The following is a 27348-nucleotide window of genomic DNA, read 5'->3' on the forward strand; positions in this document are numbered from 1 at the left end:
ACTGAAAAAAATACTCAGCAGTAGATGTGACAAAGTGGGACAGCGTAAGGTAATGAAAATAATTTAGTAGAATAAGAAAACGCAGTCAAAAAGACAACAGGTAGGATACCAGAGAAAGAACAGAAGGGAGTTAAAATTAAGGGTCATAGGAGTCAATTAAATTGGAGAAATAAGCTGTGTTACTATTATTATTTACAGATATATGTCCTACACTTATGTTATTTCCCCCTCTTCTTACTATCATGTGTTTGACTGCAACATACTATGCATTGATAATATGATTTAAAAGTTTTTTAAAAAAATAAATTCAAAGTCTTTTACCTGGTAAAACAGTTCACTATCACCAGTTTGAAGTGGGTAAAACACAATCTCAACTATTTGATGGATATTAGGGGTTATGGAACTCACCTATGAGAACAGAACTTCAGTTTCTTTGCAGTCTGGTCCTCCAAGTCTTGGTACTCTTAAGAACAGCAGTCTATCTATCTCATTGACTCCTATCCTTGGTATAAGGATGGATCCTTCATTTGGAATGGCACTTGAATGGCAATTCTGGAGCACCTGTAGTGCTATTTATGGTTCCATACTTCCTTTACTGAGGAAACTTCCCTCCCCTTTTAAAATAGCAATACGTTCCATTATGTAAAATCATAGTTTCTTGTTAATATTAATAAAGACTCAAAGAGCATTATTATAGCAGGTAACATTTAGTAATGGACCTTTCAAACCTCTCGGATGGGAAAAGTAAGTAAACAAATCCTCAGTCTTAAACTGGAGATTAGCAGTTAAAACTAGTCCACCTTTCTATTTTTACAGTGCAAGATGGTGCTTTAACTACTTCTATGTAATCCTCTGCTTGAGTTTCAAGAGCTAATATGGATTTATAGGATAAGGTTGCAAACTGTCATTTATTAGCCTTAAGCTGCAATCCTAAACACAGATATTTGGAATTAATTTTGGTGAGATCAGTGAGATTTTCTTCCAAGTAAATTGGGATTTTTTTGTTTGTTTCATCTGTCAGTTTTGTGGATTAGGTGTGTTGATGAGAGGATAAGTGATGGTGGGGAAATGGTTGGGAGGATGCTTACCATTGGGTGCACATTCCCCTCTGCCAGAATCCTTTAAGCTGTGAGGAGGACTGCCACCTGATCATTTAAAGATGGGGTGTAGGGTGTGGGGTAGGAGTTGTTTTGCTGGGACTTGTTTCCCAATGGATTCACAGATTTACCAGGCAGCTAACAGCTGTATCTCAAACTCTTCTTGCTTCCTAGCTTTGTAGTTTTTTCTAGGTAAATTATTCTAATGTCCTGTCACTATGAGGAGGCAACAGTGCGAAAGAGATGGCAGAAGCGTTCTCTGAGCTGCCCAAGCCATCCTTGTGCTAGAGGAAGGTCAGGACCTTGGACAGGACCCTGGACCTGAGTGCTAGACCACAGTGCAATAACAATAGTTTCAGGACCATGGTTAGCAGTCCTGTAGCTGAGAGCAGGAGGGAACAAATTTCCTTGTTACAACTATCCAAGCTTTATAGCCATATCTCGAGGATATAGACTCTACTCCCAGTTTGCTTCAGTCTGCTAGTTAAAGGGCCTGTGACCTATATGCAGCCCCCTCTAGGTGGTAATGCTTTGGGATGTGGGGCCTTAGTTCGTGTATTCTCTGCAGCACTTCCATGATCCTTAAAGGAATCATTTGTTGATTCTTCAGAGTCCCGAGGCAAAGATACATCTTTGGTGTTTGGGTGGCTAGGTGTGGAATCTGATGCTGGTGGGTCTACTCAGAATGAGCTGGGGAGTGGATCCATTTCTTCCCTGGAGCTATTACTTCTCTAGGACTCAAGGTCTGAGGACTCTGGATTTAGAGCCATGGCACTAAGGTGACAGCTGCAACCAAGATATTGGGGCATCACTACCACATGGTTTCACTTGTATATCAACTTAGCAGAGCTGTTAAGAAAGATGGGATTCTATGGGGTGGGAGCTATGCTTAACCTCCAAGAGCATGGCTCTTTGGACCACTGTTTTGGCCAGTTCCATAGAGCTGTTATGCAAGTGCAGAGCTATTAGCAAAGGGATATAACTTAGTGAGAGAGCACACAATTCTCATGAAAATGGTCCCAGGCTCAACCCCTGGCATCTCCTGGTAGTGCTGAAAAAGACCCCTACCTCAAAGTTCAGACAGCCATTGCCAATCTATGCAGACAACACTGAGCTAAATGACACAAGGCATCGCCTTATTTTCCTAGATCTCACAAGACATCAAACATAGAAGAGGTAAAGAGAAGAGGCAGGGGGGTTGTGAATGAGAATATGAGATGAAAATGATGGACAGGGACAAGCAAGGTAGTGGGAGTCGGCAGAGGGAGAGAATGTTAAAGGATTATCTGTCTGTCTATCATCTATCTATCTATCTATCATCTATCTATCTATCATCTATCTTTATGTACCACTCATACAGCATAGCTCTCTCAATTATAAGCCAAAATTTTAATGAATTTCTTGCTGCCTTTGCCTTTCATTCCTCACCCCAAGGATCCTTTAATCAGTGATAGGATTTCTGCCTTGCAGCATAGAGAGTGGCCTAGAGTTTACATTTTTTATAGGTTCTCATCAGCAAAACCATCCCAGAAAACAGTTTCCCCATAGTTCCCCATGTTGCAGTTCATTCAAAGATGTGTGTGCAAAAGGGAGAGACTGAATAACTGTATGTTTGAGAAATGCAGTCCTTGTCAATTATGATAGGGACTGACCTGATCTGCACTTCCCAGCCTAATATGTGGACTGAAATGTAATGTATTCATTGGATTTTGCACTTCTCTCAAGGTTGCAACAGGGTTCACAACTCAACATTATTATCTGTGCTCCACTTGCAGGAGAATGAGCAGCATGGGGGGTGGGATAGCATTGAACACACCAATCCAGTAGTGGGTTAAATATGCCCACCACTGTAATACTTCCAGCGTGTCAGAGCTTGGTGTAGCACAGGGCAAGGAGCCTACCATCAGGCAGCCCACCTGCTGCTCAGCTTTTCCTTCTCTTGTCTTCTCACTGGGGAGAACAGGAGGGATCTGCCATGCTCTTAAGTCTACCATGGCGTGTAGCATTCTGGTGATCCTGCCCACAACCTGCTTGTTTGGCAACCAGCCTTAACGCTGTAAATTGGAGCTGAGACTGTCAGGTGGCTCCAGCTAAAACTTTTCATGAAGCTCCTTTTAGTAGGCTGTTGATCCTGCCCAATCTCTCCTGCCATATCAATTTGTGATTAAAAAATAGCATAAGAACAAGAAATTCTTTATTCTTATGGGAGTGGTGAACTCTTTAATGCTTTACTGAGGCAAGGTGAGGTGACTGCCTCAGGCGGCAGGATCCACCAGAGCAGCAGATCCCAGTGTTGATATTTCTTCCCCACTTGTTCATGATGTAGATCTTCCCTCGCTCCTTGTTCCTTGGTGTGGAGGGGGAAGCCCCATCAACCAGTGTGGCAGGCCACAGTCCACAAGCATTCTCTACTTTTTAGGAAGGGTGGTTAAGTTGGGAGCAGGGAATCCTGGCACCCATGGCATCAATTTATAACCTAGGAGTGGGCCAAAGTTCATTCCATTGAATCCTCTGATTGGCACTCTCTGTGTGTCAGGGTTTGTCCTGGGCTCCAGCACCATGGTGCTGTTCCTGCTTGAGTGCTTCCCTGCTGGCTGCAGAAGCAGCACAAAGGAAGTCCCCCATGGAGATAGTGGCGAGCCAACAATTATTTTTTGTAAATATTTATGCTCCATCCTTCTAGGGCCTAAGCAGCATTCAGTGCATAGTTTGAGATCAAATACATTTAGGAATGTGTGTTTCTAGAGGAACATACAATTTTTGAGCAAAACTGTGGCAGTACATGTGAACGTCACATGAATCCAAAATAATATTGCCCATCTATCCCTAGTATATCCATTACAATCCTTCCCTGATATTTTTTGTTTGAGCAGACATTTTCTTCACAATGTGACTGTATCTGCTGGGTGGCCAAGGCAGGTGGGGAAGGGGATGTTCCATTGTTGCCCTGAAGTCATACTGTGAGACACTCACTGTACCTTTCACTTTTTAGCCACAATGCTTTGTGTAGTAACACACTGGCTGGCTTTAGCTTTGTTTTAAAAGCTGTTTCATGCTGTTTGCCTTTCTTCCATGAACTTATGCACTGAGCCCCCTGTAAATCTTGTTGTTATGATCACTTTAAGTGCTTATTGTTTCAACATGTTCTTCACTTTCTTGGTGGTCTGCAGGAAAATAGCGAATTACTTTTTCAAACCATCCCTGTTGTCATGAGTGCTATTACCAAGAAAGAAACATTTTACAGCTGACACTGAAAAGCAAGATAAACAACATGCATGGTTGTAAAATGCAGCAGTAAAGAGGTTTCAAAACTTCAATTCCTCACCATTTCCATAGTTTGCCTGTCAATTGTGCTGTTTATTTTGAGATTTGCTTTATTGTCTATGCACAGGCCCAAATGATAAGGCTACACATATTCTTGTCAGATAAGCTCAACTGCAGATAATAAATTTGAAACTTAAAGTAATAAGGATCTCAGTGAAGATGCATCTCATGTTATGTGAGTTCAGCAGATACTGTGTGCATTATAAATGCCGACCAAGGAGGCACTTTATATAGTCTTTGACACAGAAATAATTCCACCCCTAAACATTTCTACTGTAGCCTCATTTTTATCTTTGTGAGTTCCATGATTTGTTAAAAAGAAAAACATTGTGAAGAGATAAAGAGGAGCTACTACTAAAATAGGTTCTTGTCACTCCCTTGTTCAAATCCAGTGAAAAGTCAGCCAATTATGTATCTCAAAACTCTTTATAGCATTTTGCATCCATTGCAGTATTCACTGTTTCTTTGTTTGAACACAGAGCTAAACAATTTCAAGCTTGAAAATCCTCTTCATATATTATTTAAGAAATTAATATCTGCTCTGTAACCAAATTAGAGCACCATTTGTTTATCTGTAAGGTTCAGTGCATGACATGAGTTGCATAGCTCATCAGTGTGATGAGTTAACAACAGAGATTACTTTGGGTATAATCTTAACATTAGTCAAAGGAGAGGGTATATTTAGATTTAGTCAGTTCATTCTGGCCAAAGTTTGCATATGGAAATAACATATTTTCTTTCCCAGTAATTGTTTATTTGTATCAGTTTGCTGGAATGTATATTTTAATTATTATATAAAAGTAAATTTGAGAAACTTACTTAGGTGCAAGAAAATTTTGAACAAAAATCATATGTTATTTTCATAATTCTGGACATTTCTCAGCATATCCTGGTAAATTTACTGCGGCATGATGGAAATCAGGAGGAAATTGGATCACTTGTTGAAGACAAATGTCAGGTCTATTTTGAACACTTACCAATCAGCCATTGTATATGTCATCCTTCACTGCTAAATGAGGGAAATGAGAATGAAATTTGGTTATTAGCCAAAGGCACTTGGCTGACACTGAAATTTACTGGTAATCAGAATGTAGCACCGGTTTTCTATTTTGCTAAAAAATATATTGGTAAATGTCAACATTCTTCATAACATTTATTCTTAATGCATTCTTGGTGTTCTTTATGCATCTGATGAAGTAACCTGTTACCTACAAGAAGTCATATCAAATAAAGTGCTGGTCTGAGTGCTACAACAGCTTTTGCAACCAGACCCAGGCATAAAGAGGTGAAACACAAGTGTTGTGTCAAACTAGGGTTACATTTTGTTAATAACATCTGCAATGTTATTAACAATAATGAGAAGGCCAGGAAGCTAACTTCAAGCTTTGATGATATTATTGAAGGGAAATTATGGGATGATATCAAAAGTTAGTCATACTCAAAACAGCCCTATTGGAATCAATGGACATACATTGCCTATGACTTAGTTTGATATCAACGCCAATGTGCTAGATGCCCTTTAGATCTGCAGCTGCAATAACTTGCTCTCGGTGAATGTGAATGTCATGTGGCAAGGCAGTTTTAAATCAGCTCTCTGACCTACTGAGTGAACTCTATTGTTTGTTCTTTTTCTAGAAACTGCTTTGTGATCATTTTTCAAAATGAAAAGTGACATACAAATGTGTGTGTGTGTGTGTGTGTGTGTGTGTGTGTGGTAAATATAGAATAATTGCCCTCCCTTTAGGAATTAAGCATTTTTTCATATTTCACATTTTCAACAATACTGTTGGTAAGCATGAAAATGTGATTTCTTGCACTAGAACAGATAGTGGCTACTTGAAATGACATCAGATGGATGCACATAGAACATATTTCAGAAGTCAAAACAGCAAATAATCTTGTGGCACCTTAAAGACTAATAGATTTATTGTGTCATAAGTTTTCACGGTCCACAGCACACTGTCAGATGCACCAAGTGTTGTCTTCTCTTGGCAGATATATATACACACATGAGTACGGAGGGGAAAAAGAATTCAACAGTAGAGTCAAAAGGCCATGAAATGTAAGAAAGGTTCAGTATACTATGCCAAAGCCCAAATGCTTCTATGATAAGAACCGAGTAACTCATTTCCAGCAGCGATCACAGGGAATAATACTTTCTAGCTATCTGGTAGTTTGTTTCTCATTTGCAAGGATATCATCACCAGCGACTGTAGAATGAGAAACCTTTCCTCTGCGTGGCTACATATCAAATAGCTTTAATTTAGCCTCACATTTTTAAACGATTCATCCTTAAGCAATGTGCAACTGCAAAACCTGTTGCTGCTGTAGATACCAGCTGAGGTCAAGAAGGTTCCCCAGCAACTTCCTTTAATTTTCAGTAATTTTTCTTTCCTTTCTCTGAAGTGGCAGGGATTGTCATGTGCTGCTAATGTGTAGCATTAGATTATATAAGCTGATGCCTAGGAACGCTTTTGTTAAGGTCTTTTGTTAAGGTACAGAATGCATACATACAAAATGAGATACAGGAGTGCCAATATTTCAGCTATGATTTAATTTTCCATTTATATTAGAGCTGCCATCAAAATTTGACAATAAAGGAATTTTTGTTATCTCTAAATATTACTCAGAAAATTTATAACAAGCCTAATAAAACCTGCATTCTCATCCATAAAGTTCTATTGGTCAACCCCCCCTCCCCCCCCCCGCATGCCAACATTCTGCAGTAATAATTGCTATATATTATTGAATTATTTAACCCTTCTTCAGAAGACCATCTCCTGTAGTTGCATTAAATCCCATGCTATCAGTGAAATGCATAACGTTTTACAATGCATTCCTATACGTATTAACTCAAAAATAAGTTTCACTGGTTGTTTGAAACAAGTGCTCCCATATGGGATGGAAGCACAACTACCACATCGGCTCTCAAAAGAACTGATGATCACAAAAGTGTGAGTCCTGTATGCATATTTCCCCATACTCTCAACCTCCTATGAGAGCAACAGGAAGCTTTGGTAGCACAATAATAGCTCAGCCCATCAAGAAGATGAAAGTGTCAACAAAGGCATAAGACAGACCTCACCAGGGAGAGCATTCCACAGATAGGGAGCCCCAACTGAAAAGGCCCTCTTTTTTGTCATCACCCTTCAGAGGGGGTTCCAGAGAAGGGCTTCCAGAGAAGAAGATATGTGTGTCCAGGTAGGTTCATATCAGAAGAGGCACCCCAGAAGCTATTGGGACCTGAGCCGTAAAGAGTCAAAATCAGCCTTTTGAATTGGTGTTATAAGATCTGTTCTCCTTGAAGAGTTGGAGATCTGCATTCTGTACTAACTGAAGCTTCTGAAAAGCAACCCCATGTGAAGTGCATTGCAATAGTCCACTCTTGATGTTACCATAGCATAGCTAACTGTAGCACATTCCTTTGAATACCTTACTATACATGGAACATGTCCTAAGAAATGTCTCAGTCCTGCTGGGTCAAGTCTGAGGCTTCCATGACTATTAGTCTCAATGAACAATGAACTCCATAACTGTCATTGTATATAATAGCTTAGCTGAATAGTATCAGGACAGAGCGAGGTCTTCAATATTCAAATACTGTGAACTTTTGTCAGAATTGTAAAGGCTCTATGCTATGGCTTGTACTGTGGTTTGGACTTCATTCTCAGGCTTCATTAAAGTCCATAAAAAGACTTTCTGGGACTAAATTACCAGCAGTCATTGAAAATTGTAGCTTGCTGTGTTCCATCAGAGTTACTGGTACAAATTTGTGCTAATGTGTGTAGCTGGGACTCTGCATCTGAGTTTTTCCCTGGTTTTAATCTCTTTTATTTCTTTAGTTGTGAATTAATTGAACATTATCAATATTTTAATTATGTGCATGTGCCTGGAAGGCCTTTGGCTACTGGGCAAACATTTAATTACTGTTAATAATGTTATTGCTGTTGCTACTGTGACTGCTATTATTACTAGACTATAATAATATAAGAAATAACATAAATGGAGATTAAATGAAGTTAAAGAAAGAAGAAAGGGCCTGAATAGGTCTCATGAGGTTACAAATACAAGACATAATCTGTACAAGTAATTTTCTGTTACATCAATACTTCAGTGCCTGCTATATTTAATCCAAAGCAAGTTCTGAGCTTTGACTTTTTTTCACTAGGGAGCTTCTATAATATGGATCATATCATGTATTGGTCACATAAATAGCCCTATTGCTTGCTGTCCAATTTTGATTACTGTTCCATAGTTTCATGCCCTAGATGCTTCCCCCATCGTACCCTAAGAGGACCATTGCAATATTGTTTATCATCTAGGATGGGCAACTGTTACTTGTTCTGTTCCCACTCCCATGGCTACTGCAATAAACTGGAATATTCTCTATATGACATGCAGAAGCCCAAGTTCTCCTCTTTCCTCTTCCCCACACGCTCCCATTCACTTGCTTTCTTCTAGGCAACAGCAACAAGCAACAAACCCTTAGTTTTCTTCCCAGAAAATTGTTTCTGTCTGGGCAATAAAAAATATCAATTTTACAGAAGGTTTAATGGAACTTCTAACTTGGCTCTGCCTGGCATGGTAGGGGCACTTAATGAAATCTGGGTGAGCCATATTTTGATTCTCAGCTTCAGTGAGTCCCACTTACACCCAGGCTAACACTGAATAATAATCAAATTTGAGGGCATCTTGACCGAAAACTGGGGACATAGAGGACAGAACCATTCAAACCCAAATGCTTCCAGTCATTTTTCAGTGAATATCAAATGCATTTCATAAGTAGTCTGTCCCTTCCCTTGTTGCACTACATTGAAAGGATATAGAAAGGATATAGTAAGCTGCCTTAACCAGGTCAAATTATTTGCCATTCTACCCTAATATTATCTGCCCTAACTAGGAAGGACTCAACACTGCTTCAGGCAGAAGTTTGTCAAATCTCTTGCTATCTAATCTTGCCTGAGATTGAATATTGGAGAGATCTTTTGCATGCAATGCATGTACTCTGCCACTGAGTTATGGTTCCTCCCTGTGTCACGGGACTATTTCCACACATCACTTGTCAACAAACTGGCTTTGCCACAAGTGTCTGTTGGACAGGGGCCTGCAAAGAATTGTGGCTCATTGATTAGTCTATCTGTATGATGGTTACATTGTGCTGGAACGTCACTTACTCTTATTTCTCTACATTTTTATACCACTTGTTTGTAATAAAATGCCCAAAGCACTTTACAAAATGAATAAAACAATAACATTGGTCAATTAAAAAAAACTGTTTAAAATCAAGTATTTGAAACATGCAGTAAGCTAATACCAGATGAAAACACACAACAACTTCTAATCTATGGAAAACAATGTGTGAGGCAGCATTTTATATTGAAACTCATATTTTCTCATTTCTGCAAGCCTCTTACCCTGGCACAAGAAACAGGAGGATGAAATGAGAGTTCACCAGGATATTGATCATATTTTAACTGTTAATGAGGTATAGATGAAATATTCATATATACAGTAGAAACCTCTATTATTCTATCCGCCTAAAATAGCCTGCTCCTGACAGCTGTGTAAGTTTTGGGGCTGTCAGTGAGGAAATGTTAACATTTGGAATTGAAATTCTTTTCTTTGTGATACTCAAGGAAAGTATAATTAAACCAATATATGTGCAAGTAACAGAGACAGCTTATGATCAGCTTAACAACATTCACCAGATTTCAATTTAATGTCTTATTGGTTTATCTGATGCCACATTCTATCAGGAAATAATGAGTGTTGGTGAAAAGTTTTGCATAATTCTTCACCAAATAAGAAAAGTTTGGCTATGTATGGTTATAAGTTTATTATTGTTAAATTACCAGGGTTCAGGGTCTAGTCACGTGACTACAGATTCAAGTTTGTAAATCTGTTTAACTTTCCTTGAATGAGTCCCAAAAGAAGGTACCAATTAGGTTAATAAAGAAATCCTTTTAGCTTTAAGCCCTGTTACTGAACATGTAAAAAGGGAACAGAATTGCATCCACTGTGTCAGCCCCCCATTTTATATGTGTTAGTCATTCCCCCCCCCATTTCTTATTGAAGCAACTTTGGTGGAGAAGGACATTGGTCAAGATCCATAGGGGAGTTGGGAGTGGCGCCTCAAGGTCTTGAAGCACCTGCCCACATAACTGAACTGGCTGGCAGAACCCACAAGAGCAGCTTGCACCATGGTGGGCCTTAAGAGCTTGTCAAATCCCACATTGTGTCCCCATCAGACAGGCTGAGTGACTAAGCAGCCAGAAGACAGGCTGTCTGATAATTATTGCCCTATGCCAGATCAGCCTCTGGTAACCAATCAAGCTGTGGCGTTGTCTGACCCATAATGGCCTTTCTGTGCTCAATCATTGCTCCCTTGGATTATTCCTAGCTGTGCATGCATGGTGACCAGAATACTGACAATCTGGAGATGACCTAAACCACAGGTCCTGAGATCCTTCCTTGGATGTTTACAATGTTTAAATGTATGTTCACATTTGAGGATGAAGGCCTAGTTTTAAAAACTTGGTCCCTGTATTTTTATAATTTGCATGTGAATTTTTTTAACACAGTCACCTCTACAAGTAGGTGATAAATTACACATACAGACACCATTTGGAGGATTGCCGACTAATTTCACACCTTTTAACTGCAATTAAGTGCTTGCTTCCAGCATGCTGAAAACGGAAATATCTTCCTGATAGCAATTCATATTTTAAAGGCTGTTGGCTGGCGCTACAGTGGGACAGTCCACCAGTTATGTTAAAAATAAGATCTTAATTCTGGGAAGCACTACAAGGTCTACATAATCAAGTGCCCTGCCCTGTGGCAAGATCTTTCCAGCATTGGCACCTATAGGCTCTCTGTATTATATAAATTGCCTGAGTTGCAGTTCTTATTCCAGTTGCCCTTCCAATTAAATCTAATTGGAATAACTCATGATTAGTTCATCCAGGTTTATTCTCAGAACAATTTTGCAGAGCATATATTTACTTATTGCCAGAACAAAATCCCACACAAAACTTCCTCTTTTGAAAGACAACATGGTAAAGAACTGCGTAGAGCTGACTCAAACGTTTGTGAGATTCAGCTTTTGTTTCAAGACTTGCATAACTGATGAGGAAGAACCTTTTATCAAACTGCCAAGAAAATGGCCTTTAAAAAACTTGTGATTCTGGGTATTCCAGCCTGGAATGATGATAATGATGATGATGGTGATAATGATAATATAATTGTTTTCCCACCCTTGCCCTAAGGTTCCAGGGTGGGTTACAACATTAAAACATTAATCACAGCTTAAGGATACAGTGAACTGTACAGTGATTATTATCACTGAGTTATCACAATGGGGCATAGCTCAGAGAAGCTCTGAACCTAGGAAACAAGAGATCTGTACAGCCCTTAAGTTGCTGGGGGACAATGTTCTGACATACACTTGTATAAAGGGAGTCTATTTGTCATGGCTTCCAAACCTGGCCTCTTACAGTACACTGAGGAAGATACCAGTAGGGAGGACAGATAGACTGCTCCACTTGATGATCATCCTCAACAACGCCTTCCCTGGGGCCCTCTCAGCAGGAGAGGACCTAACTCTTGAACCTTCCTAGGACTCATAGAATGAAGCTCAAATAGCATTCCCATGCCTTGCACAATCTAGAAGTCAGTGTCTCCATACTTACGCAAGAGCCCTTTAAGTCAGCACAACCAGCTCCTTACGGAAGCAGGGCAACTGCAGTACAGGCCATGCTACCTTCCATAAGGCTACAAATGGGTCCAGCTCTTGATTTAGATACCACCTTTGAAAACTCCAAAGCTCCAGTAGCAGGGCCCACTGGGAGCTGCCCAGGGTCCTGACCTATTAAGAAAGTCATGCTTCAAACTGCTTGCCTCGCCAGACTTATTTCTTGCTTCCACTTGCCCATAAGGTCCACAGAGCAGAAACTCTGGCTCTTTGGAGAACTTGGTCAGATAATTATTGGATTGTCCTGTTTCAATTTTAGAAATTTGTCATCTGACATATTCAGAAATGATTACAATTAATTTATTTTCCACTCCTAAGTTAGAGAGATTGCAGTTCCTTTGTAGCCAGATCATTATATCCATCTATTGCATTTTTTTAAAGTACTTGTTAAACTGAGTCTGAAAGTTTAAAAGCAACATTCTATTATGAACCCATTTTACCCCTAAATTATCTCTACCTACGTGGATTCTCTTCTATCCACCAAAGCTTCATTGGTTTTCTTACTTCCAGCTGTATTTATTTCTCACCTTTTATAATTGCTTCTCTTCCCCCACCCCCTTCTTTCTACTAATCAGTACACACATTACCAGTATGGCTCTAGCTTTCAAGTATCAATACACAATCAGATTTCTATTTATTGTATCCACAAGCTGCTTGCATTAGTAGAAGGATATGATGTTTTATTAGTATTCCAAGAAAGATTGGAAAGTGAGTTAATTACTGGGAAAATCCTTAAGATGTGTACTCAGGAGCATCCATTGCATCTCTGTCTGAAGAGGAGCAACCATTCTTTGCTATGGCTAAAGGAAATAGGGGAGTGAGGCTTCCCTAGCATTGGACTTGATTGTTCCAGCCTCGAGTGTGTAGGAGGGATCACTTTAAATCCTTCTGAGCATACCCCTTCCCCCCATACAAGTGAATGGCTACAATTTGCTTCTGGGACACTATTTCAGAGGTAGCCAAGCCTCTCCTTTCTCCACTGACACTGGACATCTGACTCCCACCGGCATAGATTCCATTGGGGGCAAAGCATTTGTGGATTTAGAAATGCATTGTGTCTCCCCCTCTCCCAGTGGATCTTTACTATAAAGCTTTTTAGGTCTGTGTTGTGTTTATAAATTTATGCAGTGACTGACACCAATCCAATTCCTAAATGGCAGGAATCTTGCTGAACACTCCAGGAATACAGATGTATGCTAATCATAATGATGAATGCAACTGCCTTTTCCTGCAACACAGGCCACTTTAAATGCTCATAGCCCTGTAAGTCTACACGTGCATTTACTACGGTCCTGTTCAATGTATGCCTCATCCTAGGATTCCAGCTTTAGATTTGCACATTATAATAGGAAGCATTTAAGATTTTGTTGTTACCTAGTCAAATTCATCTTGGCTCTAAAGTAGGCCACAGTAATATGAATCTCTCATATCATGTATGAATAAATGGTGGCTAAAGTACAGCTAATATTTTGTTTATCCAGCATCAAATTACTGGTGTCCTAGGACTGTGTGACCCTGTGAGTGCAGAACTGATGTGATAAATGCATTTGCTGCTTCCTTCAAGTGAAATTAGTTTTCATGAAAGAAGCCAGTTTGGGGGCATTAGAAAATGAATCATGGTTTTATCTCCTGAATATTAGCACAGCATGTCCCCGCCTCCCTTGCTCTCCAGCATATGTATCAAAACCTTGGCAAAGGAGGAGGCACACCAGTTCAGCCTTCCTTCCTAGTGTTCATTTATGCAAATTCGCCATGACCAAATATTTCAATCTTTGGCCTGTCTGCCACATCCAATCTAATCACAGCAGTTTCTGCTACAGAACTCATTACACTGGTGCAAGTGCTTTATAAAATTATACGTCAGCAAAATGTGAAAGTGATTTGGCTTATAACAACATCTTCCTTTTTTCAACTGCATCCATTATATTACCAATTATAATTTATTTACATATTTGCTTTTCTGTTACCTCTTTCCTATTGTTGCCCTTTTCATTTCTACTACCTTCCTTTGTGGACAGCTGATCATCATTAAAACCACCCAAACTTTTTTTCTCAATGTGATGGTTGTTGATTTAATAACAAGACACAGTATTTAGTTTGTTTCCCATGTTGTTGTTGTGTTGTTTAAACACACACATATATATGTTGTTGTTGTTTAGTCATTTAGTCGTGTCCGACTCTTCGTGACCCCATGGACCAGAGCATGCCAGGCACTCCTGTCTTCCACTGCCTCCCGTAGTTTGGTCAAACTCATGGTGGTAGCTTCGAGAACATTGTCCAACCATCTCATCCTTTGTTGTCCCCTTCTCCTGTGCCCTCAATCTTGTTTGCCATAAAAAGGTAAAGGTAAAGTACCCCTGACCATTAGGTCCAGTCGCGGACGACTCTGGGGTTGCACGCTCATCTCGCTCTATAGGCCAAGGAAGCTGGCGTTTGTCCGCAGACAGCTTCTGGGTCATGTGGCCAGCATGACTAAGCCGCTTCTGGTGAACCTGAGCAGCGCACAGAAATGCCGTCTACCTTTCCGCCAGAGCGGAACCTATTTATCTACTTGCACTTTGACATGCTTTCAAACTGTTAGGTGGGCAGGAACTGGGACCGAACAACGGGAGCTCACCCCGTCGCGGGGATTCAAACTGCCAGCCTTCCGATCGGCAAGCCCTAGGCTCTGTGGTTTAGACCACAGCACCACCCGCGTCCCTCTTGTTTGCCATAAGGTGTTCTAATTGTGGCCTTTCACTATAGTAGGGTAAAAGAGCATATTGTTTCAGGTTTAGCCTAAAGCACAAGAATTGTGGAATCATACTGCTAAAGAATATATTGTGCCAAACAACCCTGTCTAATCACACATAGCTTTAATTTCCCCCCCAGCATTTTATCAATACTCCATTGTGAGTTTTTCTCACTTGCAAATAGCAAGTGCAGGTGTCTTGATCCAGATCAGGGCCACAGTGAGGAACAAATAATTAAAGATCCCTCACCCCTCTCATGCCAGGGCTGCCCATGCCAGCTAAAGTAAAAGCAGCTACACAACAGAAAATTATATTCAAAAGTCACATTTTAAAAAGTAAGTTTGACTCTTACTAATCATGGGAAACAATTATCAGGTTCTTACCAGACATATTATAGATATGCAAACTTGTGGCCAGTTTGGTTAATTTTATTCTCATATATATATATGTGTGTGTGTGTGTGTGTGTGTGTGTGTGTATATATATATATATATATGTGTGTGTGTGTGTGTGTGTGTGTGTGTGTGTGTGTGTGTGTGTATATATTGATATATATATGATATATATTTCCTAAATATATTTCTAATATTGACATGGAAAATACAGTACTAAAATGCTTTCCAGCTTTCCATTTTAATTATTGAAAGACATGTGGGTAAATTAGGTGAGTTGCATTTTACTGAAGTAGTAAGAATGCTTGAGTCAGGACTTTGAATTTATGGATTCATTGTTGAATCTTTTTTTTTTTTTAAGTCACATTTTTCTCTTTGAGATCTAAAGCACTTAAGCATGTTTAAGTGTGAAATAATATTATTTTTCCTAAACTGAGTCTGAACTTTTGGCTGTTTTGTTTGACAAAGAAGAGACAAATACATATTGAAACACTTTGCATATTGATATCATTAAATCAATAGGGTCCATTTGAAGAGCAATTAATATTTGCCCCAAAAACAAATGCAAAAACCAACCTTCATCTCAAAATGGGTTGACTATTAAGTCACAAGGGAATTCCTTATAACCTTTGTTAGGAATTCTGACAAGGGAAGGCAACCACACTAATTTGTGCTGCTAAATTGCTGTGGAAAAAAACTGCCCTGTTTGTATGATTGTGGTGCTTGCAAATGAATCAATAAAGCCATCAAAACTGCTCAGGCATTTGGCCACAAAGCAACAGGAGTTTAAAGATAAGGCTATAGATTTTCTTTCAAAAGGACATTACAAGAATATAAGAAGGTTTTTTTTAAAAAAAATGAAAAATGAGTTTACAGTATCAGCAAGAGAAAATAAAGGATACATAGCTGATTTCTCTCTTCCAGCCCCTTGTCCTCAAGTGTAAGCACATGCTGCCATTGCCATACACAAATGGGGTTGTATCCAACAGTTGCTCAGTTGATGCTAAGGCTTCCATCAGTGGAACAGGAAGGGAATCAAATATGATGCAGGGGGACCTTCCAGATTTAAAGGGGCACAGAAACTGCAGGGGGAGGGAAAGTTGTTGAAAACTGCTTTTTTCCCCATTTTGCTGATGGAAGCCTTACTCTCAGCTGAATTACACCATTGAATACAACACAGTTTGTATAAAAAGGTTCAAGGTGCAGTCACTAGTATACAAAGCCTTCGCCACCAATGGCTCTGATGTATGCACTCAGTTGTCAGGGAAGAATCTCATTCATTAAGCAGAGAGTCAGCTTCTTACCTGTAGGAATCAGGAGATCCATTTTTAGAAGGGAGAAGATCTAGCAGTCTGTCCTAGCAACCTTAGCACAATTTGGTATGAAGTAGTTTGCAGACCAGTATTACCAATCAGAACAAAAGCTGGAAATGGGTCATTTTTAAAAAGCGAATCTTTGCCATTGAAGTCAGTGACAGCCAGCCAATCCATTTTTGCTCCAACATTAGCCTTTAATTCTATCAAGATGCTTGAAGAAGTGACCCCTTCCATTTGAATTTTACCCGTTTGATGTTTAAAATATGGGTACATTCAAAACTGCGGTGAAAATTGTAACTTAAATTTTCATATGTATAACGTACATTTTTTCCATACATTATCATTTATATTATTTTTTATTATATATTTCATTTATGAAGCATTTCCTATGAATCCTCTCAGGGCGAGTTCACAGTACAATAAAAACATATCTAAAACAATTGCATATATAAAAACAATTTGAAATTCAATGCAAATACCCATTGGAATAGAAAAGGCCACTTTTTGAAAGAAGGAGGTCTTCAGCGGGCATTGAAAAGAACATAGAGGTATGGTGCCTGTCTGAAATGCTACAGGACAGAATTCCAAAAGATAGACGATGCCACACTGAAAGCTTGATTCTGACATTGTGTGTCATAGACCTCCTGATCTCCTCTCCTGCTGAGCACAGGGATCTGTTGGGTATATTATTAAAGGGGTGGGATTTTGTGTAGTTATCTTAGCGGTTGTAAGTACCGGCACCTGGATCTTAGCTCACCAAGTTGTAGCTTCCATTAATATTTTTATACAAATTTACTTTTCTCCAGTTCAGCAGGCAGTAAAACACAATGGACAGGAAAGAAATTTTCAGCAATTTCCCCTCCCTCTGCAGGAACAGATAAGTGTGGTTGGTTGAAATAGTAGAGCCATGAAACCAGATCCTCAGATACTTAAAAGAGTCAGCATGTTCTAGTCTTATGGCCATCAGTGGTCCAGGAATGCTTTCCTTGGCCTTTCTTTTTGAAAAATTCATAACCTTTATTTTCATCATTAATTGTTTGAAATTCATTTCTACAATAATATGCAAATCCAAGTAGTAATCTAGTTATCGGTGGTCTGACTGGTTGAAACAGTGGGCTATTTAAACAGCCAGCATTATTTATAACTACGTCCCCAATGCAGTTAACAGATTCAATAAAACAATCCATCAATTAAAAGGATAAACCAAATACCAATAAAACCACCATAAAATAGATCATTGCAGTACTTTTTCCACCCAGTACTTCAGGATTTGCATAAGCCTTTACCCATCACCAGTTTTCCTATTGCTGTTGAAATCCCCATGAGAACCAGTGATGGGTCTCCATCACTGAGCAATTCCTTTGTTACCAGTAGTCTTGCACACCTGTAAAAGACCCAGACAATTAACTGATAGTATGATGCACAGATGTGGAATGTGCTGTAACATGTATCCTAAGGTTGTTGTTTTTTACTTATGCATAAGTCTCATGGAGTTGAGTGGAGGTTATCCCAAAATAAGTGTACATAGGTTTGCAGCCCAACTCATTCTGCAACCTATTGCAGTGTCAAACAAAGCTTCCTTTCCCATTTCAGCACCTTATTCATAAGTTTTTCTTCTGTTATTTGTCTTTGGTTTGTTCTGCCTTCAGTTCTTTTGCCTTTGCATGTAGGTGCTTCAGCAGCATTCTATTGTTCTTCTGTTCAATAGCATCTTCATTTTATGTTGCTATAATAAATTATTGCTTGCAGTTTCACAAAAGTGGTTGAGAAATGCAAAGGAACGTTGTACACCAGTGTTTTGAGCTTGTCGGGGGGGGAACCTACTTTGTGCAAAAGAACTGGCAAGGTTGTGGATGCTGCCTGTCAAAGGCCATTACTTGGCGCTAAGACCCAGTCAAACACTCCAACTGACTGATGAGTGGGCACCAGGCCATCAAAGCAGATGGACATGAGTGTGCAGAGCCAAAAGACAATGTATGTGCATCAAGTGTAAATGTTGATGGCAGGTTTCCCAGCCAGTGTCTAAGCTTATGCATCTGTAGTTACAGAAATGCCAGGCTTGTTCTGGATTAAATTTTCAAACAATTAAAAGGAATGCGGGCAGGGGAGGAAATGTTTTTTAAAGCAGGCCTGGGTAGAAAAGTGAAAATAGAGAAGGTTTAATGTTGGGGATCTCATCTGCTAAATTCTCTCAGAGACACTTCCGCAGGTTGAGCCACAACCAAAATTACTATTGACTGGATATTATTCAATCAATAGTAAATTGACTGAATAATTGACTGAGCCTAGTCTTAAAATCTTTTTAAGCTTCCTGCTGAGCTGTGTTGATATGCCAAATCCCTAGTATAGAAGCTCATTGGGTCTGATGGCCTCATCTTCATAGCACAGTGAAGATTTTTCTGGTTGGCTTTTGCAGACTGTTGGCTTTAAAGTATTTTTCAATGCAGAGCCCTTTTAATGATAGACATTCACATTTTGCAAAACCACAGGTAGACTTTCTCTCCATTGTCATGGGGGATGGAATGCAGGATTCATTTCAAACATGTTATTTTCAAACGGGTTGGCTTCCTCTCCTATCAGGGTTGCCAGCCCAGGCTTTGAAACTGTTTCTTTAAAAGCAGTGAACCCTAAAAAGTAATATCTAGAAAGAAAACTGCCTAGCCAACTCCTATTGTTTACAGAAATTGTGGCGTTTCAAACATTTTACTTTGGACTGAGAATGTTAAAACTAGTCTTCTCTTTATGAGTGCTATCTTGTTCCTATGGATCTTTTTAAAACACAGTGGTGTGGCATAAGACTGGCATACTCAATACTTTATATTTGCACAATCTCTTTTTAATGAATAATTAGTTTATATTTCTGTCCTTTGCGGAAATAACGTAAGAGCTGCATTGCTGGCTCATATAGTCCAACATTGTCTCTCTCAGTTGACAGTCTATGTCCTGGTTTCATTCATTCATCCATGTATCATTTCTATGTGTTCAGCTCTTCAAACTACTTTCTAGTTTCCCAATTCATTATTGCAATAATGCCCACAGTTTGTACCCTCGTTACTTTTATACCCTCTTCCCTTTTCATTCCACTATCTACACTTGCATCATTTCCTCTCAGTGTTGCTCGTGCCTTTTATAATCTGTGGCATACCTTTGCTTTTATTTTATAATAACCTCACATCTCATACCAAGTGAGTTGCAGGGTCCTAGAAAACACAAGAGAAGACTGAGCTGGTGATGGCAAAAGCAGGAATGTTCAATGAGCTGGTGACTGGGAGGCAAACAGACGGTTCATCAGGCAGTACAACAGCTGGGTGGGAGCCTGTTGACACCTCCTGTCACCTGATCCTTGCTGGGCTGACAGCTATGATCTGCCAAGGTGGCTTAGGGATAACTATCTTCCAGAGCTGCCAGAGTCACTAGTTTGAGACTTCTGGTCCCTTAACAAATAAACAGGAAATGAGAGAGAGAGAGAGAGAGAGAGAGAGAGAGAGAGGGAGGGAGGGAGTGGGAGAGAGATGAGCCTAAGGAAGGGAACAGCAGCAAGCTGAATCCTGCAAAAGATTCCATGAACTCTACAGAGGTTCAAGCAATCTTTTGTAAGTCTTGCTAGGCATATTTTATCTCAACATGTTGAATGCTGGCAAGCCTGCTGAATCCCTGCCTGACTTTCCCAAAGTACAGGACCCTCTGCAGTCTCTCTAGTCTTGAGACTTCAAAGCTTACTTTCAACCTCTCATTTCTGAGAGAGTTTCTCATTTCATTTGGAAAATGACAGTGTTGGGTTTTCTCAACCACTGTCCGCATGTGTGCATGATAAACTTGATAGTATTGTGGTTACTCCCCCCCCCCCATTGGTGCTGTAGCTCTTGTATCATTCCCTGCCTTGCGCTCTTGAGCATTTGGCTTGAGAATTCTGTTTATGAGGATCCAACACAGTAGCTGAGCTATAGTGATTAAAATGGTAAAAAGATATGGGACAAAAATATTATAGCAATCACTTCTCATGCAGTGATACAATACTGCAACCATCATTGCATGTTTTCTTCCAGACTGAAGGGATTTGTAAGTGTTTACTTCTAAGAAAACAACATTTTGGGGTACCTAAAGCACTCCTGTCTAATGTTGCTAACTTTCACTTCAGCATAATGGTCCTAGCCTGAGCATTTAAAAAATACAAAGAGTATTTGATGGAGACATTGTTGATATAATTGCAGTTATCTCATGATAACTTGGGTGTGCAACAAGCTATTATCCATTATGACCACAATCAGTCACTGATGGATTGTTGCTTTGTATTAAACAATTTGCTCAAGAACATGAGCCATACTAGGGGACAATAAGCTTTTTAGAGCTAGGCTATTACCTATTGCATGATGAGTATCACACACTCCAAATATCTTTAATAACCATGGCAGCCTGTGTTTTCTGTTCCATAGTAGAACTTCTCCTATTTTTGCGTTTAGAAATGTTAGTTATTGTTTACACATGTGTACGACAATTATTCACATTTCAGCTATCTCACACACAGCCGTTCAGGTGTATCAGAGATGTTTGAATTCTAGCGCATGGGCCTAAGAATGAATATCCATTGAACTGCTTCCTTTTCATCCTGTCCTTCATAAGAACATAACAGTCCTGCTGGATCACACAGAAATAGGATCTTGGCCTTATGCCATACCATTTTCCTCTGTGAAGCTATAGCTAATAAAATGTTACAGTCATCATACGTTCTGGGTTGGTGACCCTGCTTCAACTATGCTCTTCTGGTTACAGCTATATGTGCAATTGATGAAAATGCCATGCTTTTGTGTAACATGGGGCCACCATGTTCTGCCATGATGGGAATGAGTTTGGGACAGGCATTATCCCCTATTTCCTCCAATGTCTACACTGAGGAGATTTGAAGCTTTTGCTTTGGTTTTTGATTAGCTACACTTTAATAACAGCTTGAGGTCTGGATATAATTCTAATCTTTGTTGAACAAGCCTGCTACATGTTTTGAAGTTGGCTTGTTTCAACAAACCATAGTTAAGATTAACCACAATTTGTTTGGTTCAAACAAAATAGCAAACTATGGTGAATCAAAAACTGTGACCAAAGTGGAACGAAATGATTTTCATTGAATTGTAGAACAAGAACTACTATTCTTATCAAAACACAATGGGTTGTGTTCAGACTTGCCTGAGATCCAATGGAAACTTCCACTGCAGGAAGAGGAAGGTTATCTTTACAAATACCAACTTTCTCCTATAGCCTACAGCTTCACACACACCCCCCCAGTTGTTCCAATTTTGGAGACTTCTGGAGCATCATTTTAGTGGTGAGGAGGCACAGGCAGAATGCAAAATAACTTTCCCCTTCCTCCACAATGAAGCTCCTATATTGGTCTGGATCCAGTTATTCCGCCCACACATAAACACACTTTTATGCAAAGATTGCATTTGAAATATAACATATGGTACACACAGCAATTTATTATTATGAAAAAGGATGTCAAAATGTGGAAGGTGGTCAAAAACAAAAGCACTGTAATGACCACAGAAATATGAGCTATCAAACTAATAAAAAGAATTTAATGATGACAGTGTGTAAAATTAAACTAAATGGAATATAATAACATTGAATAACTAAAACACAGCCACAGTGTTTAACGTGGATAGAACAACAAAGAACATTTACTAAATAACAAAATGAGGATGCATAGCCTTATGGCTGTGTTTATAGTAGCTTGGAAAACAATTTTCCACATAAGTGATATAATGGGCCTGTATAATCAATTTAATTATTGTGAAAATGAGGTACATTAGCATAAAGCCCCCCCTTAATTTAGTCTTGTAGAAATATCAGAGGTTGTTTTGGAATTTTTGTTTGTTTGTTTGTTTGTTTTGGCAAAGACTCTAGCAAAGAAATAAAAAGGGGTGCATAGAAGGTTGGTCCATGAATGCAGATGCAATAGAGAGAAGAAGGAGGGTTACAAGGAGTAACAGAAAGCTGTGCTAAATATGGAAGTCCTTCCCCTGTCCTCCTTACACTGTTAGAAACTCTCCATTGACCTAGTTTCTGAATTTCTACACCTGTATCAGGCAGTTTTAGAATTTCAAATATTCATCTGCAGCCATGGCACTTAGAAATATAGAACTTCTTTGTCATAAATACTGAGATCCTTAGCTTTATATTACACTAAAGTCTTGCCACAAGCTGCAGTTCTATGTAACATGACATATTAATACCCCTACAAGTTTTCTAAAACCAGCAGCTATAACTAGTTTGTTCCAAGTGGAATGGAAATATTTTCTTTTATGAATGAAACTCCACATAGCTTTAATGCATCAACAATACTAGGGTGTTGTTGTCATTTGAGATTTGTAGTTTAAGCTTAATTTAAACACTGCTGATTTTGGGATTCATGATGCATTATTCCTTTTTCCCTTTTTTTTACAGTACGCTGTCTGGTTAGTCCTCTGGGTTACATGGAATGTATTTGTTATCTGCTTCTACTTGGAGGCTGGGGACCTATCAAAGGTAATTTGCCATCTGATATATCTAAGCCAACTGATGCTAACACCCTCCGAATTCTGAGGATGTTGCTTTGTATCTATTTAAACTCCTTCCATTTTTTTAAAATGAAGAAATCACCTTGGGAACAATGAATAAATTGCATGGCTTTTGCTGTGCATGTCCTAAATTGTTGCAGAAATCATGTAGGTCTACAAGCTACCTACATGATTTTGTGCAATTTAGGGTGTGTGTGTGTGACTTCAGATGTGAGAAATTTCATAGATCTCATACTTTCATTTAATGAGAACTTCATATCTGTAGTTATCAAAGCTGATAGTCAAGCAAAGGATAAATACATTTGTATTATGTAGCTTGCTGCTTTCTGATTCCTTTATAGAGTTGTGAACCTAATGTGAAAACATAAAATAGTTTTGCGAGAACTGAGGCATGATAGTGAGCCAAAGCATTGGAGTGTTACGTTCTCTACTCCTTGACCCCTTGTTAAGATTATTGTGATGGGTTGATTAGTTTGTGATATAAAGGATATTTAAAGGAGTGGAAGTTTTGGTTGTATCTTATATTGTATGTGATTTCAGTGGACTTCCTTTCACAAATGTAGAAGACACCTGTGGCTGAGCAAGAAGTACTGTTTCCCTTTGGTGCTCTTCTGCCTTGAGTTTTATTAGAGAACATAAACACCTGCCTCCTTGAGTATATATTCTACTGCATCTCAATTTACTTGAAGCTCCATCATTTCCATGCTGTAGGAAAATAAGCCATGATCTGGCTTGTGTAGTCTGAACCCATGGCTTCTTCCTCTCCCAACAAGCCACTAGCAAAAGTTAAGGTTTGTTCTTAGCTACAGAAAACAATGGGATCTAAATCTGAATGCTGGTGGCTTACTGCATTTTGTTACCATTATCACAAAAGTAATGTAAAGTTAGTGCATATGTTTCTTTCCTGGGAGTAGAGACACCTGAGCACATTGATCTTTGCAAATTCCAGTATAAACCAACCTGATCCACATGTCCTGGACTAATTTCAAGATTGGTTTAACAATCAAACCCTCTTCCCAAGGAACTCTGGGAATTGTCGCTCTGCGAGGGGATAGGTGTCTCCTGACAACCCTCAATGCCCTTAGCAAACTACAGTTCCCAAGATTCTTTGGAAGAAGCCACAGCTGTTTAAAATGGTTTGATATTGCCATATCAAAGTGCAGATGGGGCCTAGGTTGTTGAGTTCAATAGCTTCTCCTTTGTCACATATCTTTACATATTTCTGAAACTCCCTGCTAACAGCTGTATCACTGGATGATGACCTATTCCTGATGTCCTCAGTCACCAATCCATCACAGGCCTGCAGAGATTAGAATGTTAATATAAAATGTCAGTACAGTATAAGATGGTGGTAGAAATAATCTAAAAACGTAGAAAATGATTTGACCTAGCTGTAAACCAGCAACCATCTTGGCTATGAAACTCTAGTGTGCACGTTGCAGAAAATATTCAGGCTAGTAATGAGGTAAACTGTGAATTTCATCTAGAAGAGCATCTGTTAGATTGTCTCATAGATATCTCATTGAATTCTTTGCATTACTTGAATTTGCAGCTGAGAATAAATATGACATCAAATGTGTAATGGCACTCCTGAGCATTTCCTCCTGCTGGGAAAGGAAGATTGAATCTTTAAAAAAGAAAGATATTGCACTGAATTAGCTCTAAATAGAGAATAAAAAGTAACCTTTAGGGAAGCATAGGGCTAAGCATTATCTTACACGAGGGACATGGCTGAGGTTGTAAACCATGAGAGATAATCTTGCACAAGATGGTTTTAGGAATTGCTAAGTAAAAATTACAGTCTAATAATTGCCCAGCTGGGTATACTTTGTTGTATATGGGTATGATTTATGGCTCTCTGCCACATAAAATATTTGTGGGGGTGGGGAGAGGTAAGTTTTGAGGCTTACTTCTCTTGCCTACGTATGGCTAGTTTTCTATCATTACTCAGTAATATCAAGATGCCAACAACACATTTCAAGCTACTGGCATATCTTCTGTGGAGAAGTTTACTAATGGCTGCTTCCTTCGCCCCCCCCCTTCCCCTTGTCACAGAGGTCATGTCATTTTTTACAGCTGCTCTTTATTGAAGTGAAAAGAGCCCTGATAACGATAATGGGCTATTCAGAACGATGAGATTACCACCTCCTCATAAGATTGAAGCAGTTAAAGAACTGCCAGTGAGGAGCCTAGCAGAGCTGTTCACATCACATTATAGCCTGGGACAGATACATAGTTTGAAGTTTGGCAGTGGACTCAGAACACTTCATGTCATTGTGTCACTGCTAATGTCTTACCTATGACAGCATGGCTTTCACAGCCTGTCAAAATTATTATGATCATGTAGCCTGGTGACAAAAAGAAGGACAAAAGATATGTTTTAGAAAGCCGCTCTATACACATAAAATTTGCTGTCAGGAATTCGTATCACCCAGAGCATATCCTGTTACACAAGTACTTTTAAATCACTAGTCACCATGTTGCCACCACCTCAGTCATATATCTGCCTTACTTAGTAGAAACAGACTAATTTACTATTTTTTGATGTTATTTTTTAAGACAGAAATTATTTCTAATTCACAAACTGGATTCAGTGGAGGTGCATCTGGTGCCCTTACTTCAAAGAACTACAAAGCAACACTGGGTGTTTGCATCACGTTTTCATTTCCCTCTTACTACCTTTAAAGAAGGTAACTTGAAAGTATTGGCATGGAAAGAGTTTGCAATGTTATACTGAACACAAGATTAACTGAAAATATTTCTTTCTTTCTGCTTGCGGAGTCAAACTTGCCATGGCATCAAGTGTAACTTGGCATTAAGAAAGATACATCAAGTGATGCTCCAAAATCTTCTAAGTCTGGAGACAGCACAGTACTATACAGGTCCACCCCAAAGCAAGTCCCATTGAGTTCAGTGAGGCAGTAATTGATGACATAGTGGGGTGGTAGTACTTACCACACCTCAGATTTGTCATGTTGTTGCTGCTTTCCAGGAGATGGATGGGCAAGCCAGTGATGGCAAGGCCAGCATGGTGCAAGCACACTGGCAAAAGCACCAGATTGGATTTGCCCATGGGTTCGCACCATACAGACTTTACTGCCACCCCCTACCTCTCACTTAGCAGCAACATGACCGATGGTTGGTCAGATGACTGATGCCCTGTTACACCATCCACTATTCCCTCAGGGCCAGTGTTAATATGGCACAGACATCACACATTTGTCCCACCGCACTCCTACTTCCAGTCCTCCCCTGTAAGCCCATTTCTTCTTTTATGCATCAGTGTGAACTGCAACAATATAGTTTCATTCAGTATTAACTGAGATGAAGTTTCTCAGAAAAGGCTTTGCTGAGAATTTTCTCTTCCTTCTCAACACTGACTATTGAAGAAAATCTCCACCATCCTCTTTGATGATATTCAGCTTAATGCCCTACTACTTTCATCCCCATCAAATGGGGCAGACTACTTTTGCTCAGCCTTCCTTTAAAACCTGACTCTTTGGGAAGACTTTTGTGGCTAGTTGATTATATATATTTAGTTTCCAATGGTTTGTTTTTGGTCCTGTTTTGTTTTATGAGTTTCTGCTGCACAGTAGTGTTCATAATTTTTACTGTGGTATTATTTTTCTGTGTTTCTGTTTTATTTGTTTTTTGTAATAGTTCTAAATTACTTAGACTTAAAGAAAACTCAAAGTGGTATACAACAGTAAAAACACGTGTTGAAACAATTTAAAACTAAAAACTAAGAACTAAGAAACTAAAAACTAAGAAACAGATAAGTTTCTAGTTCAATTGGTCAGAGAAAGTCCAAGCAACCAGATGGGATTTTACTACATAAATTCTGTACCAGCTGCAGCTTCCAGACCATTCTCATGGTAGCCCTGCATAGAGTTCAGTAATTCAAATAGAACATCAGCAATGAATTAATTTTATTGTTTAAATGTTTTGATATCAGTTCCTTGATGTCAGTGCCCTACACATGTAGCTTTTACCTTTTCACACATGTTCAACTCATGGACATCAAGGGGGGGCTATTGGGATGGGGCTACCTAGATCTGCCCAGCTCATATGTTGATTTTAACATGTGAGCTAGCTTTTGAAAAGGACTTTATTCCTAGACTGCTTTACAGACTGCTTTTAACACCAGGTGATTTTGAGCTCAGCCTAGAAAGAAACTGGTAGCCAG

At 39.3% G+C, this 27348-nt stretch overlaps 1 protein-coding gene across 4 annotated transcripts in view; it reads left to right on the top strand.

Annotated features, from left to right (window-relative positions):
• NKAIN2 (sodium/potassium transporting ATPase interacting 2) overlaps window positions 1-27348 on the top strand; it is a 451605-nt gene that overhangs the window by 221457 nt on the left and 202800 nt on the right. For 3 of the 4 annotated variants that reach the window (XM_053381821.1, XM_053381818.1, XM_053381819.1), the window contains one exon: window positions 23050-23130. The exons of the other annotated variant lie outside the window; for it this stretch is intronic. In XM_053381821.1, the coding sequence (XP_053237796.1) occupies window positions 23050-23130 (81 nt within the window). The remainder of the gene's footprint in view (window positions 1-23049; window positions 23131-27348) is intronic. 4 annotated transcript variants of the gene reach the window in all.

The sequence above is a fragment of the Podarcis raffonei genome, chromosome 3 (genome assembly GCF_027172205.1).
Source record: "Podarcis raffonei isolate rPodRaf1 chromosome 3, rPodRaf1.pri, whole genome shotgun sequence".
NCBI lineage: Eukaryota > Metazoa > Chordata > Lepidosauria > Squamata > Lacertidae > Podarcis > Podarcis raffonei.